This window comes from Emys orbicularis, chromosome 2 (genome assembly GCF_028017835.1).
Source record: "Emys orbicularis isolate rEmyOrb1 chromosome 2, rEmyOrb1.hap1, whole genome shotgun sequence".
NCBI classification, from domain to species: Eukaryota; Metazoa; Chordata; order Testudines; family Emydidae; genus Emys; species Emys orbicularis.
The window spans coordinates 228186580-228203034 of record NC_088684.1 but is presented as its reverse complement, the minus strand read 5'-3'; the positions used below and the strand labels follow the sequence as shown (position 1 = coordinate 228203034).

Below are 16455 nucleotides of genomic sequence, written 5' to 3'. Positions count from 1 at the left end.
TTAAGTCACAAGTCTGATTAGTTTAAGTATCTTCGAATTAGTGAAGCGATACACTAGCTACTGGGTCTTCTGCCAAGGGATGATGAGAGAGCCAAATTTGATAATTAATCTAAGGTAAAGATATTTCATAGTAAACATGGAAGCTTCAGATATCAGAGTTAACGTAGTGGCAGACACTCCATTAAAATACGAAGTGCCAGAATCAGTTAAGATTTCAAAGGAAAATGTGGTTTGAGAGAAGTAAGCAGCTTCATTAAACTCTATTAATGTTCCCAGTAGATAAATTTTGCATTTAAATTAATGCCTTGATTGCACAGAATGCAGCATTACTGAGCTTCGACCGATGATGCAAAGAGATTTACATGAGCTGAACATCTGTGATTTCCTGACTGACCTTCTAAATAAGATTTTTTGTTAGAATTACGTTAGTTGCAGCTTTAATAGTTTGGATTTTTCAGCAAAAAGACAGCTGTTTGAATTTAATTCATTCTGTATCCTTGCAGGGTCTTCATTTTGGTGCCTACTGGACATTGTTCCTATAAAGAACGAGAAAGGAGATGTAGTACTGTTTCTGGCCTCTTTCAAAGATATAACCGATACAAAGGTGAAGATTGCTCCAGAAGATAAAAAAGAAGGTCTGTATAGTTTCCAACAAACACTGATAAATACTATCGATACTTCAACATTTTGAGATATAGTCACCATTAAATAAAGGGGTCGGGGTGGAAATTCTTTTGAAGTTCCCTTTTAAAATTCAAAAGAGTACATTTATGTAGGACTTTTTGGGCTAGAAATGTAACCAAAATCAAAGAACTAATGATATGGAAAATGCAATGTTTTTTATTTGTTTTAATTTAGATCTTGCCCCACATTCAATAAGCTTTGAGTCATTGCCCCGGAAAATAGAGTATTCTGTAATTCAAAATTAAATTTAGAAACAGAAAATAAAATAAAAATTTTATTTTTTAAAGGAACATTTTGAAGCAGCTAGAACTGTCTCCATTCTTGGAAGATCTGGAAATATTTGATTTTTTTCATGCAAGCAGAGTACCTTCCCTTTTTAGAAAGAAGCTGCGGTTGCACTTTTCAACAGGGAAGAAAATGCATGACCTGATAATATTTATTTCAAACAGTGAAACATTAGAGAGCAAGTGCTTTCCTCAAGGGTTATAGTTTAGTATGGATTTTTGTCAAGGCCCACTAACATAAGAAGAAATGGCATATTACTAGTAAGCTTCTATTTTTCTCATTTAAATAGGAAGTTATCAAGGATTTTTATTTCAATGGGGAGTTTCACTGGTAAGTCTTTGCACCATGTTGATGATGCAAAGCAGTCATAAACCCATCTATTTTGTATAATTAGGTTTATGACTGGTTTGCTGTTGTTGGCAGGGCACACACAAAGCAGAGTGTACTGGTGAATCTGGATCTGAAAGGGTAGCCTTGTCATCTTAGAGTAGTTGTGGTTTTGTTTTGCTTTTAATTTGTGTTTAAAAAATTAAGGCCATACTTCATTTTGAACCTTAGCAACTGACTAAGGGCTGCATAATTTTGCCTTACTTGCAATTATTTAAAAGGTCTACAAATGTATGAATGATTAACTTTTAGTACATTTTTCTTGAACAAATACCATGACATTTCTAACATAATCAAATAAGGAATAAACGACATTCATACCTGCTCTAACTTTGACAGTGGCAACACAACATTTAAAAAGTCAAGGAAGAACTCAAAATAACAACGTTGGAAGAAAAGGCTCTGAGCAATATTCTCGTCTCAGTTAACTTTGTGTGTAGGATAGGATGGGGTTGGTATATGGTGTAATTGTTTTAAATTGTTACTCTAGTTTAAATGAGAACAGAATTTGGATCTTCATCTTTCCAATTCCTTTGAGTGTCAGGAATCCAGAACAGCAGAGCTTGAAGAATATAATTAATGGACATGGTAGGAATATCTTTCAAAATTCCAGCAGGATGTGCCTATATGCTGGAGTTCTAAATTCCGGTACTGTTGTTTTCTTTAATTATTTTTAAAACCTCGTATGTTGGCTATTCGTTCTCTACAATACACTAGAACAATGTAGACATGCCCCCTAAACTCTCCTGTGCCCCACTTCCTCATCCTACAGGATTTCTGTGTTTTGGCACCCACCGAAAGCTGATTCTGCACTTGCTGGAATAGGAACTGTGTAACAAAATGCAAATTATATGCAAGCTGTGACAGTAATAGTAATGTAGTATCTCATTACAGTATCTTATCATTTGGAAATTAGAAAATGTTACCCTTGTCTTGTGATAATACATATTCTTAAATCACTATGAATTCTAGAAATGTCTGATTTTTCCTCACATTTTGACAAATAGTTTCATCATTGTCTCATTTCCCCCCCCCAAAAAAAAATCTTATACAATGGAAGTATTTTTACACACCACACTTCTTGCAAAGAATATAATTTGTGAATTTCTGAGCCAGGAGTCTAAAAGAGAGATTTTGAAGTAGCACCTAAGTACGTTTCTGTAGATAACCTATACATCCAGTCTCAACCAATCCTTTTCACCTCAAAGTAGAAGCCGTCTCATATCTGTATCTAATTTCTCCCTGAGACTTAAAACATCTTCCATCTACAAAAGCTTTAGGGAGATAAAGGTTATTAAAATGTGGTGTGCGGGAGCCTTGTAGGGGAGAGATTATTTGAACATGTGTGGTCTGAAGGCTAATGATTCTCATTCTAAGAGTTGCATATCTCCAGAATACAGTAGCTGCTAAGCCCCATGAAATATTTCAATTATCATTTGAAATGGGTATAATAAATTACTTCAGTTCTTTTTAAAAAAAAAAAGATGAATATTGTTTTTCAGTATCTAACACCATAGATTCCTATTCTCCTCTCAGAAATGGGGGGGACAGTGCCTCTTAGCTTTTCATATGAAGTCTTAAATTTAAATAAAGACCATGAAATATAAAACAGATTATAACTCATACATGCCATTGTGAATTTTAAATGTACACTTAGGGCTTCTGAAGAAGTGGGCTGTAGCCCACGAAAGCTTATGCTCAAATAAATTTGTTAGTCTCTAAGGTGCCACAAGTACTCCTGTTCTTTTTGCGGATACAGACTAACGCGGCTGCTACTCTGAAATCTACATGGTGTGTCGGACTGCACTAGAGGTGTGAAAATTGTACAGCAAACAAGCTTGTTGGTGCACTACTGGTGCACACTAAAAATTCCCTAGTGTGCATTAATGTAGTTGTGTTTGAAACAGGACTACATTAATGCGCCCTGGGGAATGTTTAGTGCACACCAGCAAGGTCTACACAGGCCCGTTAGTGGGCAACACGTGAGTGTGGACTAAAATTTAACTCCCCTTGTGCAGACTAACGCACTGTGTAGACAAGCTCGGAGGCAAGGTGTTTTGGGTGGTCAGCGGGCCTATTGGTCTGGGTCTCCACCTCCAGCCATTCTATTAGTTCACAGTATCCCAGCTCTCTGGGTGAGGTCTTATCTGGACTGGACTTTTTGATGGTAACCCCTAGCTCTGTCCTCCTCAGTTCAGGGGTCATAGCTCCAGGGTAGGTAGGGGGACCCAGGGCCTTTCTCCTAAAAGTGAAGTGGTATGTACCAGCCTATGTTCAGCCAGGCCACTTGCTTACCTTTCACGGGCCACTTCCTATCACCCCTGCATCTCAGGTGGGGGTATGGTCATAGTCTTTGCTTCAAAGGCCCCACAGTCTAGGGCTGATGCCTGCAGCCTTCTTGAGCCCTTGGCCACAGTTATCCCTCCCTCCTTCCCTCCCAGAGTGTCTAGGAGCCAGGGGAAGACTGACAGCCAGGTCCCCTAGGTAGACATTTTTCTCCTGTTTCTGCAGAGCAGAGTTCATCCATAAATGGTCTCTTTCTGGGGCTGCTGAAGCTTCCTTTATACTGATGTTCTCCTCAGGAGCATGTGCGGCAGTCCTTGAGAGGCAGGACCTCCCTGGCCCAGTACTGCTCCAGCCCTTCCCCGTCTCGGCCTTAAACCCCATCACAAGCCCATAGACCCTAGTCCTGTAATATATAGCTTGTGGGCAGATTGTAACAATCATGCAAAGCTCTGTGAACTTCACTGGCACGCCACGCAAGCACAGCTGCATGATACACAATGCCAGATTGGCCCTTAAGGATTGAATACTGAAATTCTTCTTATCTTGAGTGATATATCCCTGAGTGCACAAGGTTTAGGACAAGTTCTGCTCTCACCTATGCTGGTGTAAATCCATAGTAACTGTTATTCTCTGTGGAGACACTTGCGCAAATGAGAACATATTTTGGCTGCTGGACTTTTTAAAAAAAAAAAAAAAATTGAGCAAAACCTGATCTGTATAACATGCTGAGACTGGAAATGATCTTCAGTTTATTTTAAAATACATTTAACATTTCTTAATTATTGTATTGTATGTAAAAAACGAAACAAAACAAAAAAAAATACATGTAGGTGCCAGATTGTGAACACTTTACTCACAAAGGTGAATGACTGTGCTACAGTTGGTATCAGAGGTATACAAACCTCACGCTGGGCCAGAAGGCAATCATGGGCCCAGGTAGCCCTACCCCTACCGGCCTGAAGATCAGGTTAAAAGGTGCTGAGAAGCCCAGGCATGTGGTGTTGGACAGGATGCAGGAGAGAAGAACCCTTCTCCAGGAAGCCAGACAGAAGGTTGCACCTGAGAGGGAACCTCACAGTGGGTAAGGCCTCCAGCAGCACCTTCTCCAACCACCACCTACTTTGAGAAGCAGCATGTCTTGCAGCACACTGCTCGTTTGGACTTGCTTGTGAAGCTATTGACTGTTTAGACTATAGGGGTCATGTCCCAAACTGAAGGAGCACATGGCTGAGAAGTAGCCCAGATTTAGGCTCTCTGTGGGGAGGAATCTGTCAATCTTACTTCCCACAGGGCCTTGAGCAGGGACCTGGTGAGAGGAAGGCCCTGGGTTCCCCGTACCATGACTCACTTAAGGGCAAAGGCCCAGGTGCAGGGGGGAGGCCTAGACACTCGCAGCTTACGGGCAGGAACCAGGCACTACTACTACGCCTCTGCCCCTGACAGCAAGACAAAGGGTAGAGGTCAGGTGCACTAACCACTAGGCCACCCAGCCCACTGAGCACCCTATCACATGGCCTCTTCCTGGGTTATTTTACTCAAATAACATAATTTTAAATGCTTAAGACTCGGTTCTCCCTTGTTGGTAAATCCTACAGTCCTTGTCTTTACTCTGGGAATTTTTTGCAGGAGTAAGAGTTCAGAAAGGACTTCATAATTTGGCTTTGGGAGAAACTGGCATGACCCAAAAGGTTTATCTGTGTGTTCTATGAGCCTGATCCAGCACCGGAAATTCCCACTGAATTTCCCAATGGAAGTTGCAGGTGCTCGTCATCCCACAGGATCAGGCCCACACAATGAGCCAACCTTAGCAACTTTAGACAACTTTAGCCTGCAAAACAATTTTACATTTGCCCCTCCACCCATGAAGGCAGCTGATTTCTTTTTATTTTATTTTATTTTACTATCACACACAACTCTAACTTCTCTGTTTTTGAGGAGGCCCAACAAGAAGCTCTCCAAAATTATTTTTCAATGAAAGCTCAGTTTCCTGGGAATCAGTCTGGCTCTGACCATAGAAGATGACAGAGTCTACACCATAAACAGCTTTTTATTTCTGTCAGAACTGTGTTCTCCGATCTGACTATAGACAGGGAAGGTTTATAAACAAACATGCTCCGTGTTTAACCCTTATGACTGCATAAAGGTGTTTACTAATAGGATTTTCTTTCAACCTTTGCTGTCTTCTCTCTATCCTATCCAGAAAAGACCTTCCACTAGCTATTTATTGGACATAATCAAAGAGGGCTTAGTAAAACTTCCTGATTTCTAAACTATTGAGCACGTCATTTGCAGCCACTGCTTGAGTTCCTGTCATCTGTTCTCCTCTGGTATCCTCTTATCTCTCTGGCCACTCCTTTGGCATCTCTTCCACTGTTTTCTTTCTGCTTCCATAGGATCCCATTCTTGGCCCCCTCCTCTTCTTGCTCTAGACTGTTTATTTGGGTGATCTCCTCTGCTTACACAGCTTCAACTACTATATTTATACTAGTTGATTGCCAACCTAACTGCCCGTTCTTGACTAATTTCACTTCATCTCGATTCAAATCTCAGCCTCTGTCTCTGACCTTCCCTTCTGAATGTCTCAGCAGCAATTCAAACTTAACATGACCAAAAAAGAACTCCTCGTGATGCCATCCTTGAAATGGCCACTCGTCTGCTTCTCTCTCAAACAGCTGAGTTTTCTTCCACGCTGCTCCTATGTATGTAAAGTTCTCCCTGAATTAATCTGTATGGCCACTACCCCCTCCCAAAAATCCACTGCTGCTATGAAGCTGACAAGAAATCATCCAAGCAATGATGGGTAGGTTGTGCAATAGCTAACCAATGGAACCACATGATGTTAACTTCATTTCCTAGGTCATCTCTCTACCCTTCAGTCTTGTTGTTTGTCATCCTTGCTTGTTGCTTCTTATTTCAAATCAGACGGTAAGTTCTTTGGGCCAGGAACCAGATCTACTTGTATGTTTGCAGAGATTCTAGCACAATGCATTCCCAATCGCTAAAAGCATCCCCTGTATAAATAATAGTGACTGGTAGTAATGGTGTCTACAAATCCCATACTGAGCAGAGGCAGAAGGAGGAGGGGAGCTTCTCCTGCCTACAGGCAAGCAGCTTGACCACACACCCACACAGCTGCTACAACTGCCAGTCATGGAAGGAGTCACCCTCAGCTGCAACCAATGAGGGGAAAAAAGGCCTGCTATAAAAGGAGGGAGCTCAGAGGGGGAGGGGAGGCGAAAGGCCCGGGGCAGGGAAGGGGCAACACCCCTGCACCAGGTTTCCTTCAGGAATAAGACACAAAAGCAGACCCCTGGGCCTAATTAGAGGCCACGGTCCAAGAACTGCCCTGATCAGGGGCTAACCAAAGGAAACCAGGCAGGTAGCAGTAGAGACGCCCTGCAAGACCACACCAAGGACTACTGACACTGGCCTTAGAGGGCAATGAACAGTCTTGGGCTAAAATGAAACGTTTGAAACAGCCTATATAACATAGCAAGAAATTTGTAATATTTACTCCTTGGCCCTGATTCTGATTTATATTAAGGTTATTTTACACCGCTCTGGCAATGTATAGGGGATTGAAAGTGGCTGTAAATATATACAATAAATTCCCACTGACTTTAATGGCTGCACGATCATTAATACATAAGGAAACTTAATAACAGCATGTTATATACTAAAGCTCTGTTCCTGCTATTATTCTGTATAAAAGCTCCCACTGAAGTCAGTCTTGACAGACAATGGCAGTATAAGGCCCTACTGCTTCAATTCTATATATATGCACATGCATACCACCAAAAGTCGGAAAAAATGTGCATTTAAGGGATGGTAGTAGTCTCTCTGTCAGACAGCTGCTATGACAATCTGCTACTGTCCTTTAAAAGTGACTGTTATGCATTTAGTGCCGCTGTTTGTTTTTTTTAATCAACAAGCTCTTTGATGGACAGTAGGCATGTTGCAACTTTTCACCGTTTACACTCTTAATTTGCCTTTACACAAATAGATTGTTTCCCCAACGCAGTAATGTATCAGAGAAATCCCACCATCCTCCTTGTCTCTTTAAAAATACCTATAATCAAGCACTGTTGTAAAAGATAGCTTTTCAACACCCTCTTTGCCAGATTTGGAATACTGTAACAAAATTGATGGTCTTTTCTTTCCGACGTACAGAAAATCTCTTATTTTAGAAAAGCAATTGTTCCCATCAGAAGGCGAGGAAAACACTAGTTGTTTTGCAAGGCAAAAGTTATTTCAATACTATGTACTAAGCTGGGAAGCCTATAGGTTAAATTCTGATTGTGGTTACATCTTTTTAAAATCTGGAGTAACTCCCTTGAAAGCAAGCAGATTTAAACTGGAGTTACTGAGATCAGAATCTGGCCCTCAATGTTGGAAAGTTTAGGGCTCTATTCTGCTTTCATATACATGCAGTAATGTCCTTTGACTTCTCTGGAGGTTACAGTTGTGTTTCTGAGAGAATAATTGACCAAACAAGTGAGTCCTGATTATCAATGCATTTCTTAATCTGAAATCCTGTAAAAAAAATTTATAGTGGAGAAAATTAGGCTTTGGTAAGAGGGGCAATATTCATTGTGACAGATATGACTGGTTTGGAGAAAGTAAATAAGGAAGTGTTGTTATTTACTCCTTTTCATAACACAAGAACTAGGGGTCACCAAATGAAATTAATAGGCAGCAGATTTAAAACAAACAAAAGGAAGTATTTGTTCACACAATGCACAATCTGTCTGGAACTCTTTGCTAGAGTATGTTGTGAAGGCCAAGACTATAACATGGTTCAAAAAAGAACTAGAGAAGTTCATGGAGGATAGGTCCATCAATGGCTATAAGCCAGGATGGGCAGGGATGGTGTCCCTAGCCTCTGTTTGCCAGAAGCTGGGAATGGTGGATGGTTCACTTGATGATTACCTGTTCTGTTCATTCCCTCTGGGGCACCTGGCATTGGCCACTGTTGGAAGACAGGATACTGGGCTAGATGGACCTTTGGTCTGACCCAGTATGGCCGTTCTTATGTTCCTATATTATGATATATCCAGCAAGCCCGTCTGCCTAATGGCCAGATCCTGTGTTTTGCTTCCTCTTCAAGGACAAGGAGCAGTGCAATTGCCGACAGTTACCACACAGCACTTGGTCAGCACACATTTATTTTTAAGATAAAAGCCGTACAGAGAGAACATACAAAAACAATAGTGGATTGGAGTGTTGTTCTAGTGATTTTTCTAGGTGACTATAAGTTAGGGTCAGCATCACAATGCCTATCCTTTTTGTGGTTCTGAGCCAGGGAGAAAATTTACGACACTTTGGAGGACATACTATTAGTTGACAGTAGCACCTGGGGCCTGATCCAGCTCCCATTGAAGAACGGGAAAACTCTGTCGCAGGCTGGCTGGCCTTTTAACACAAGCCAAGCTCAGCCTTTCCTGTAACCTAGCAGCCTAAGCTGATGGTGATTTTTGGCAACTGAAGGCTCATTAGTGACCTTACCTGTGAATGGGTTAGGAAAAGACTATACAAGTATGCAGGGGTGGGGGAAGCCTGTAGAGAAGGCAGGACTCTCCTGCAAGTAGGAGAACCCACAGAGCAAGGCTCCTGTGAGGGGGATACATGAGCTAGAGCCTACAAGAGCTGAGGAAATCCCATGGGAAGCTGCCAGAACCCCTGAGGAAGGGAGGAAAAACCTGCAAAGATAAGACATTACAAAAGAAGAACTCTGCAGGGCAGGATAGGCTCCTGTGCGGGAGGACCTGAGGAAGGGATAGTAAAAGCACATCAGTGGAGACTGAGAGGAGCAGAAAACTAATTAGTTCAGCAGAGAAGGAAGAAGGAAGAAGCAAGAGGCCTGAGAACCAAGGGGAGGCTGTGTTGAGCACAGGGTATGGGGAAGCAGCACAAGGGGGCTTGGAGATAGGAAGCGGCCCAGGGAAACAGAAGCAGGGTCTGAAGAAGCAGTGCTTAATACAGGGTCCCTGGGCCAGGACACAGAGTAGAGGATGGGCCTGTGTTCCCCTACCAGCCCCTGAGGAAGGGGCATGCTAGCCCAACCACAGAAGTGGGTTAGGCTCCTGGGAGGGAGGCCCAGTACAGATCCTCCAGCAAGTAACAGAAGGAACTCTGAAGAAGTAAATTAGGCTCCTGTGGGGAGAGGCCCTGATGAAGGCGAGTAAGAACACTTCAGTGGAGCCCGAGAGGGGTGGAAGAGTTATTTGGTCATATAGCTTGGAATAATCACAGTTAACACACGTGATTAACTCAAAAAATTAATCGTGATTAAAAAAATGAATCATGATTAATCACCGTTTTAATCACACTGTTAAACAATAGAATACCAATTGAAATTTATTAAATATTTTGGATGGTTTTTCTACATTTTCAAATATATTGACATCTATTACAACACAGAATACAAAGTGTACAGTGCTCACTTTATATTTTTTTATTACAAATATTTGCACTGCAAAAATGACAGACAAAAGAAACAGTATTTTTCAATTCACCTCATACAAGTACTGTAGTGCAGTCTCTTTATTGGGAAAGTGCAACTTACAAATGTAGATTATTTTTTTATTACATAACTGCACGCAAAACTTTAGAGCCTACAAGTCCACTCAGTCTTATTTCTCGTTCAGCCAATCACTAAGACAAACAAGTTTGTTTACATTTATAGGAGATAATGCTGCCCACTTCTTATTTACAATGTCACCAGAAAGTGAGAACAGGCGTTTGCATGGGACTTTTGTAGCCGGCATTGCAAGGTATTTACATGCCAGATATGCTAAGCATTCATATGCCCCTTCATGCTTCGCCCACCATTCCATGCTGATGATGCTTGTTTAAAAAAAATGCGTTAATTAAATTTGTGACTGAACTCTTTGGGGGAGAATTGTATGTCTCCAGCTCTATTTTACCTGCATTCTGCCATACATTTAATGTATTAATAGTCTCAGATGATGACTCGGCACACGTTGTTCATTTGAAGAACACTTTCGCTGCAGATTTGACAAAACGCAAAGAAGGTACCAATGTGAGATTTCTAAAGCTAGCTACAGCACTCGACCCAAGATTTAAGAATCTGAAGTGCCTTCCAAAATCTGAGAGGGACGAGGTGTGGAGCATGCTTTCAGAAGTCTTACAAGAGCAACATACTGATGCGGAAACTACAGAACCCAGACCACCAAAAAAGAAAATCAACCTTCTGCTGGTGGCATCTGACTCAGATTATGAAAATGAACATGTGTCGGTCTGCTCTGCTTTGGATTGTTATCTAGCAAAACCTGTCAGCATGGACACACGTCCTCTGGAATGGTGGTTGTAGCATGAAGGGACATATGAATCTTTAGCGCATTTGGCATGTAAATATCTTGCAACACTGGCTATAATGGTGCCATGAGAACACCTGTTCTCACTTTCAGGTGACATTGTGAACAAGAAGCGGGCAGCATTATATCCTGCAAATGTAAATATTTGAGCTTGTTTGAACGATTGCCTGAACAAGAAATAGGACTGAGTGGCTTGTAGGCGCTAAAGTTTTATATTCTTTTATTTTTGAATGCAGTTTTTTTTTGTACAAATTCTACGTTTCTAAGTTCAACTTTCCTGATAAAGAGATTGCACTATAGTACTTGTATTAGATTAATTGAAAAATACTATTTTTTTTACAGTGCAAATTTGTAATAAAAAATATAAAGTGACCACTGTACACTTTGTATTCTGTTTATAATTGAAATCAATATATTTGAAAATGTAGAAAAATCAAAAAATATTTAAATATTCTATTATTGTTTAATGATTAATCACGTGATTATTTTTTTAATTGCTTGACAGCTTCTATTTATCTATCTATCTAATCAGTTTCTAAGACTAATCCATGTACCCATGGCTGAAAATGCACCTTTAAATTAAAGTATCTTGTCACTTTTTTTGGAGGTTTTATTTTCCTCTGCTGGTATTTCGTGTGGGTTTTTCTAATACTGGAGCAAGAAGGGGCACAAAATCCACACTACAAAATGTCCATAGAGACTCCCCATCTCCTCCACCAATGTGTGTATGAACCTTTTCCCTTTTCAAGTACCACCAACAGCAATAGATTCTGCTGCTGCTTCCCCTTGCCTGCTCTGAGCCTCTAGCTACATGCTGCTCAGACACAATTTAGAATGACAAAGTATGAGATCGATTCCAGGTGCCAAATTAGTCCAATTAAAAAATAAATCCTTATTGCAGTTTGAATGTGCCATGTGTGTGAGAGAATTTAGCTTCTTATTTAAGTATTTTTATAAGATACAGTAAAAAGAAAGAGGTTATAGGGTAGGTAAATCATCTTTTTTGGGTGCACCATCATGTCAATAGTTCTGTAATGACTTGGCTGAGTTTGATAGAAAGATCATAATACATGCTCATAGACTATCAGAATGGCTTCCCCCAGAGTCCCGCAGCATGTCCATAGTGATACTACCTCTTCTGTCATTCACACACAAGCAGGATCACATCAGTTTTCTCCTTCTTTAATGTGCATATATATAAAATATATGACATGTTTCAATGATGCTGGCTATAATTAAGCAGCAGGTATGCTCTCCAGTGGCCACGATTGCATTTATTTTTATAAAATATGGCATATTCCTATGCAAAAAAGATCTTTATTATGTCGATATATTCTCCACTACAGCCTTCTTTCCCTTTTAATGAAAATTGAGGGTTTATCAATATTTATACTAAGGGGAAGACTAATGGCCCTTAAAGGATTAATAGGTGTTTAAATGAATGGTTAATCAATTGCTATAGCATCCAGCAGGCCAATATTTTGCTTATTATCATGGCTTATAAACATAGTACCTTCTACTGATGAGCTTATAACCACATAGAAATCTTCTACTCGTGTGTATAATGAACATTATACTAGCCCTTTATAAAACATTTTATAAATGGAATCTTAATATAAAATATGGCTGACTATTCTGTACCTTCTTTATGATCTTTCCTTCCACCATTTTTTGCTCTCCCGTGCTGGTGCTGCGCTGGGCTCCAGGCAGCTATGGCACACTCAGGACTAGGCTCCTCCTAGGCAATGCCCTGTGCAGAAAGATCTTGGGCTTTCTTGGGGCACCAGCCTAGCCAGAGGCAGTGGGGGAGGAAGGAGCCCACCAGGCAGCCTGCAGGTGTGCTGAGTGTTCCTGCCAGGGGTTGGTTCTCCACACAGCCTAGGGAGAGGGATGTGCCCCACCAGGGTTTATGGAGAAGCAGCGGGGCTGGGGTGGGGGGGAAGGGGTAAAGGGAGGAGAGATGCTGGGGAAGGAGGCAGCAAGAAGGGGAGCATGCAAAGGGCTGATGGTTGGGCAGCAGAGGCGATGCATGGGGCAGTCAGGTGCCCCTCCACTATCAACAGTTACATGTTCTCCCTGCAAAAATTATTCTTCTAGCATGGAGATGTTGAACAGGACCCTCGTTATCCTGCAAAGAGACAGTGGGTGAGTGAAATGAGGTATGGATGGGGTTTTTTACTATTGTGTCTGGGGGAGAAAGTGTAATAGCTGCCATTTTGAAAAGGTCAGACAAACAAAGGAGAAGTATGGTAGCAGCTGTCTTTAGAAAGGCAAAACAAGCAAGGAGAAAAGATAAAATTTAGATGTCTGAAAAAGGAAATACATCCTCCAATACAAAAATCTGTTCCCATGGCCATGAAAGAGAGTAACTCCCACTCCAGCAAACAAAGTATGGAGGCTGATGGAGAAGCACCCATCACTAAGGCTGACTTGAAGGACATGCTGGTAGAAATCAGAAAGATTAATAGGAGATGAGGGAAGAGTTCCAGGCTTACATTAAAAATATAAAAAGATTAATGGGAAAAATCAGCTGTGGAAACAATTAAATGAGCATTACTAATCCAGATGACAGATTGGGGAGAAAAAGAATTAAATCTGGAGGATGTGGAATATAGAGAACATATGAATAACAGAAGGTTTAAAGGTATTCCAGAGGAGACTGAAGGAAGAAATCTGCTGGACACATTGGACGATATTTTCCATGACACACTCAGACTGGGCAATAAAGATCTCATTCATACAGAGAGGGCTCACAGATCCCTTTTCTCCAAGCCCTCAGAAAGCTCTGGATCAATGGATGTAATTGTCTGTCTACACTGCTGTCAAGACAAGGATAACATACTGAGGGCAATGAGGAAGAGAGGTGAAACACTGATGATTTTTAACCACCCCATACAAATTTTCCAAAAGCTGGCAACCTCAATCCTTAGCAAGCAAAGAGAGCAATGCCAGGTGCCATCTATTCCTAAAGAGAACAGTATAAGATACAAATAGGGGTTCCCATTTAGACTGTGCTTTAAATGTAATGACAGGTATGTCTGTCTGAGATGCAGAAGAAGGGAAGCTGGTACTTATAGACCTGGGAATAGGTGAATCCATTCAAGAACAATTTGAATGAGATCATAGGCATCGGTCCTACAGGTCACCAAGAAATCACTAGGTATCCGTGAGATCTAAGAGAGCCTGAACATCTCAAAAAGATGCACAATCACGACAACAGTACAGACATGAGAGCAGAAGAAACAGTCCAGATCCAGAAGAACAAGATGAGTGTATAGGCTAAGATACTACAATAAACCAAGAATATAATCTATTAGGTTATAATGATAAAGGGATATAGTTAAATGGAAGCTGAGATGTATAGCATCCAGGTGATTTACTCTGTGTGGATACAGTATACTTATGGGTATAGCATAGTTTAATGTTATGAATTATATCAGTGATACACAATTAGATCTACCCATTGGCCAATTTGAGAATTTTATGACAAGAGGTGGGCCGTTTGCACGGAAGGCTGACCAAAAAAAAAAAAAAAACCAACCTTCAGCTACCAATAAATAAGGACCTTGATTACAACATAAGTATTAGTACTTCTATCTTTTAACAAAGTTTATAAATCAACATTATTATCTGTGTTTGTGGCAATCTCTAGTGGGAGGGGTGACACTGACAATCTCTGGCAAGCTTTGTGACGAGTGGTTTGTAGAAGGTCAGGGCATGACACATGCACTGAAGATGCTCATCTGTCAGATGATTGCAGTTTTGGTTCACAGAGATATGTTGATCCGAACATCGTTAAAAGGTAGATGGCTACATTCTGGCTATCCTGAAACTGGTCAGCATATTGAATCCAGAAATCACAATGTTCCCCACTTCTCTGAATTTTGCCTTCAAGACATCTGAGCTCTGGAGCCTTACAATTTCTAATTGAAAGACACTTTCATTAATTGAGTCAAGAATGTTCTTTGCTTCAGAAGGGCAAGGTCCATTGGTAGAGACAACAAATGGTTCACAAAGAAAAGCAAATCCTTGGAATTCTAAAATTCTCAAATCAAATTTTAAAATTTTCGATCAGAATGTTTAGGAATTCTTGCATCGTTTTCATCAAAGTTTCATCTGTAGCAACAACACACAATGTGGGAAAGTATAACATTTTTTCCTGTTAAGGCTGTTTGAAATATTTCAAGATTCCGCTGAAAAGCACACACTTTTTCAAACAGATCCCCAACTCTGCTTGAACAGCCTTGGAGCTGCAATTAGGGAATTCAAGTGACTAGTAATATCGCTCAGAAAAGCGACCTATGACCAGTGGCAGATTTAGAGTTAGTTGGGCCCTGTGCTCAGCTTCATTTCTCCCTCCCCTCCCCCCGGGGTAGCATTCTCTATCTCCCCCCCCCTTTTTTTCATTTTTTCCCCCTCTAGTCTCCTCTTGGGACTCAGGGCTGCGGGTGCAGGGTCTGGGAGGGAGTTAGGGTGCGGGAGGGGGCTCAGGGTTGGGGTGCAGAGTCTGGGAGGGAGCTGCAGTACGGGAGCGGGCGGGGGAGACTTAGGGTGCAGGAGGGGGTTCAAGGCTGGGGGTGTGGGGTCTGGGAGGGGGCTCAGGGCTGGGGCAGGCAGGGGGTTGGGGTGCGGAACACTTACCTGGGGCAGCTCCTGTTTGGTGCAGGGGGTGCAGGTGGCTCCGCGCGCCCCCTGCAGCTCCCATTGGCCACGATTCTCAAAGCCACCCCCCCCCCCGCCAGGCAGGGCTGGAACGCAGGTGCTTTAGGGGCTGCAGCCCAGGGAGGGCCCCAGGCTAACCGGGGCCCTGGGCTGCAGCCCCTAAAGCCTCGCCCCCTTTCTGAATCCAGCCCTGCAAGGAGCAGCAGGCAGCCAGCAGCCGGAGAGAAGCAATGGTTTCCCCTTCAAAGCGCCACTTCTCTCTGGACGGCGCTCCCGCCACCCGCACCTCCCGTCTGCTCCCCTGAGGCTGCAGGTGAACCTCCCTCCCTGCTCCCCTGCCCCCCCCCGCAGTCCCACCTGGTGGGGGGTGCGCCGGTGCTGAGCTGCCTGAGTGCCTGGCCCTGGGCCCCCTGTTGTTGGGGGGGCCCCATGCCAGGTAGAGTGACCAGACAGCAAGTGTGAAAAATAGGGATGGGGTGGAGGGTGGGGGTAATAGGAGCCTATATAAGAAAGTCCCAAAAATTGGGACTGTCCCTATAAAATCGGGACATCTGGTTACTCTAGTGCCAGGGTACCCTGTGTTTAATGGTAAATCCGCCCCTGCCTATGACATAGAGGAGACATCATTCATAAATTCCAGGAACTCGCAAGCCTTGCTGGTCTTGTGGTTTGAAAGAAATTCTATCATTTCTTTTTGAAGCATACAAAACCTCTCTAACACATGCCCCCTACTTAACCAGCTAGCATTGTGCTGCAACAAGTCACTGTATTTGGCTGAAATGTCTTGCAAGCTAGAGGTTGAGTCTAAGTAGTT

At 42.1% G+C, this 16455-nt stretch overlaps 1 protein-coding gene across 1 annotated transcript in view; it reads left to right on the top strand.

Moving 5' to 3' along the window:
* Nucleotides 1-16455, top strand: part of KCNH8 (potassium voltage-gated channel subfamily H member 8) — a 378517-nt gene that overhangs the window by 158455 nt on the left and 203607 nt on the right. Inside the window, exon 3 of the mRNA XM_065398842.1 lies at nucleotides 504-635. Within this exon, the coding sequence (XP_065254914.1) occupies nucleotides 504-635 (132 nt within the window). The remainder of the gene's footprint in view (nucleotides 1-503; nucleotides 636-16455) is intronic.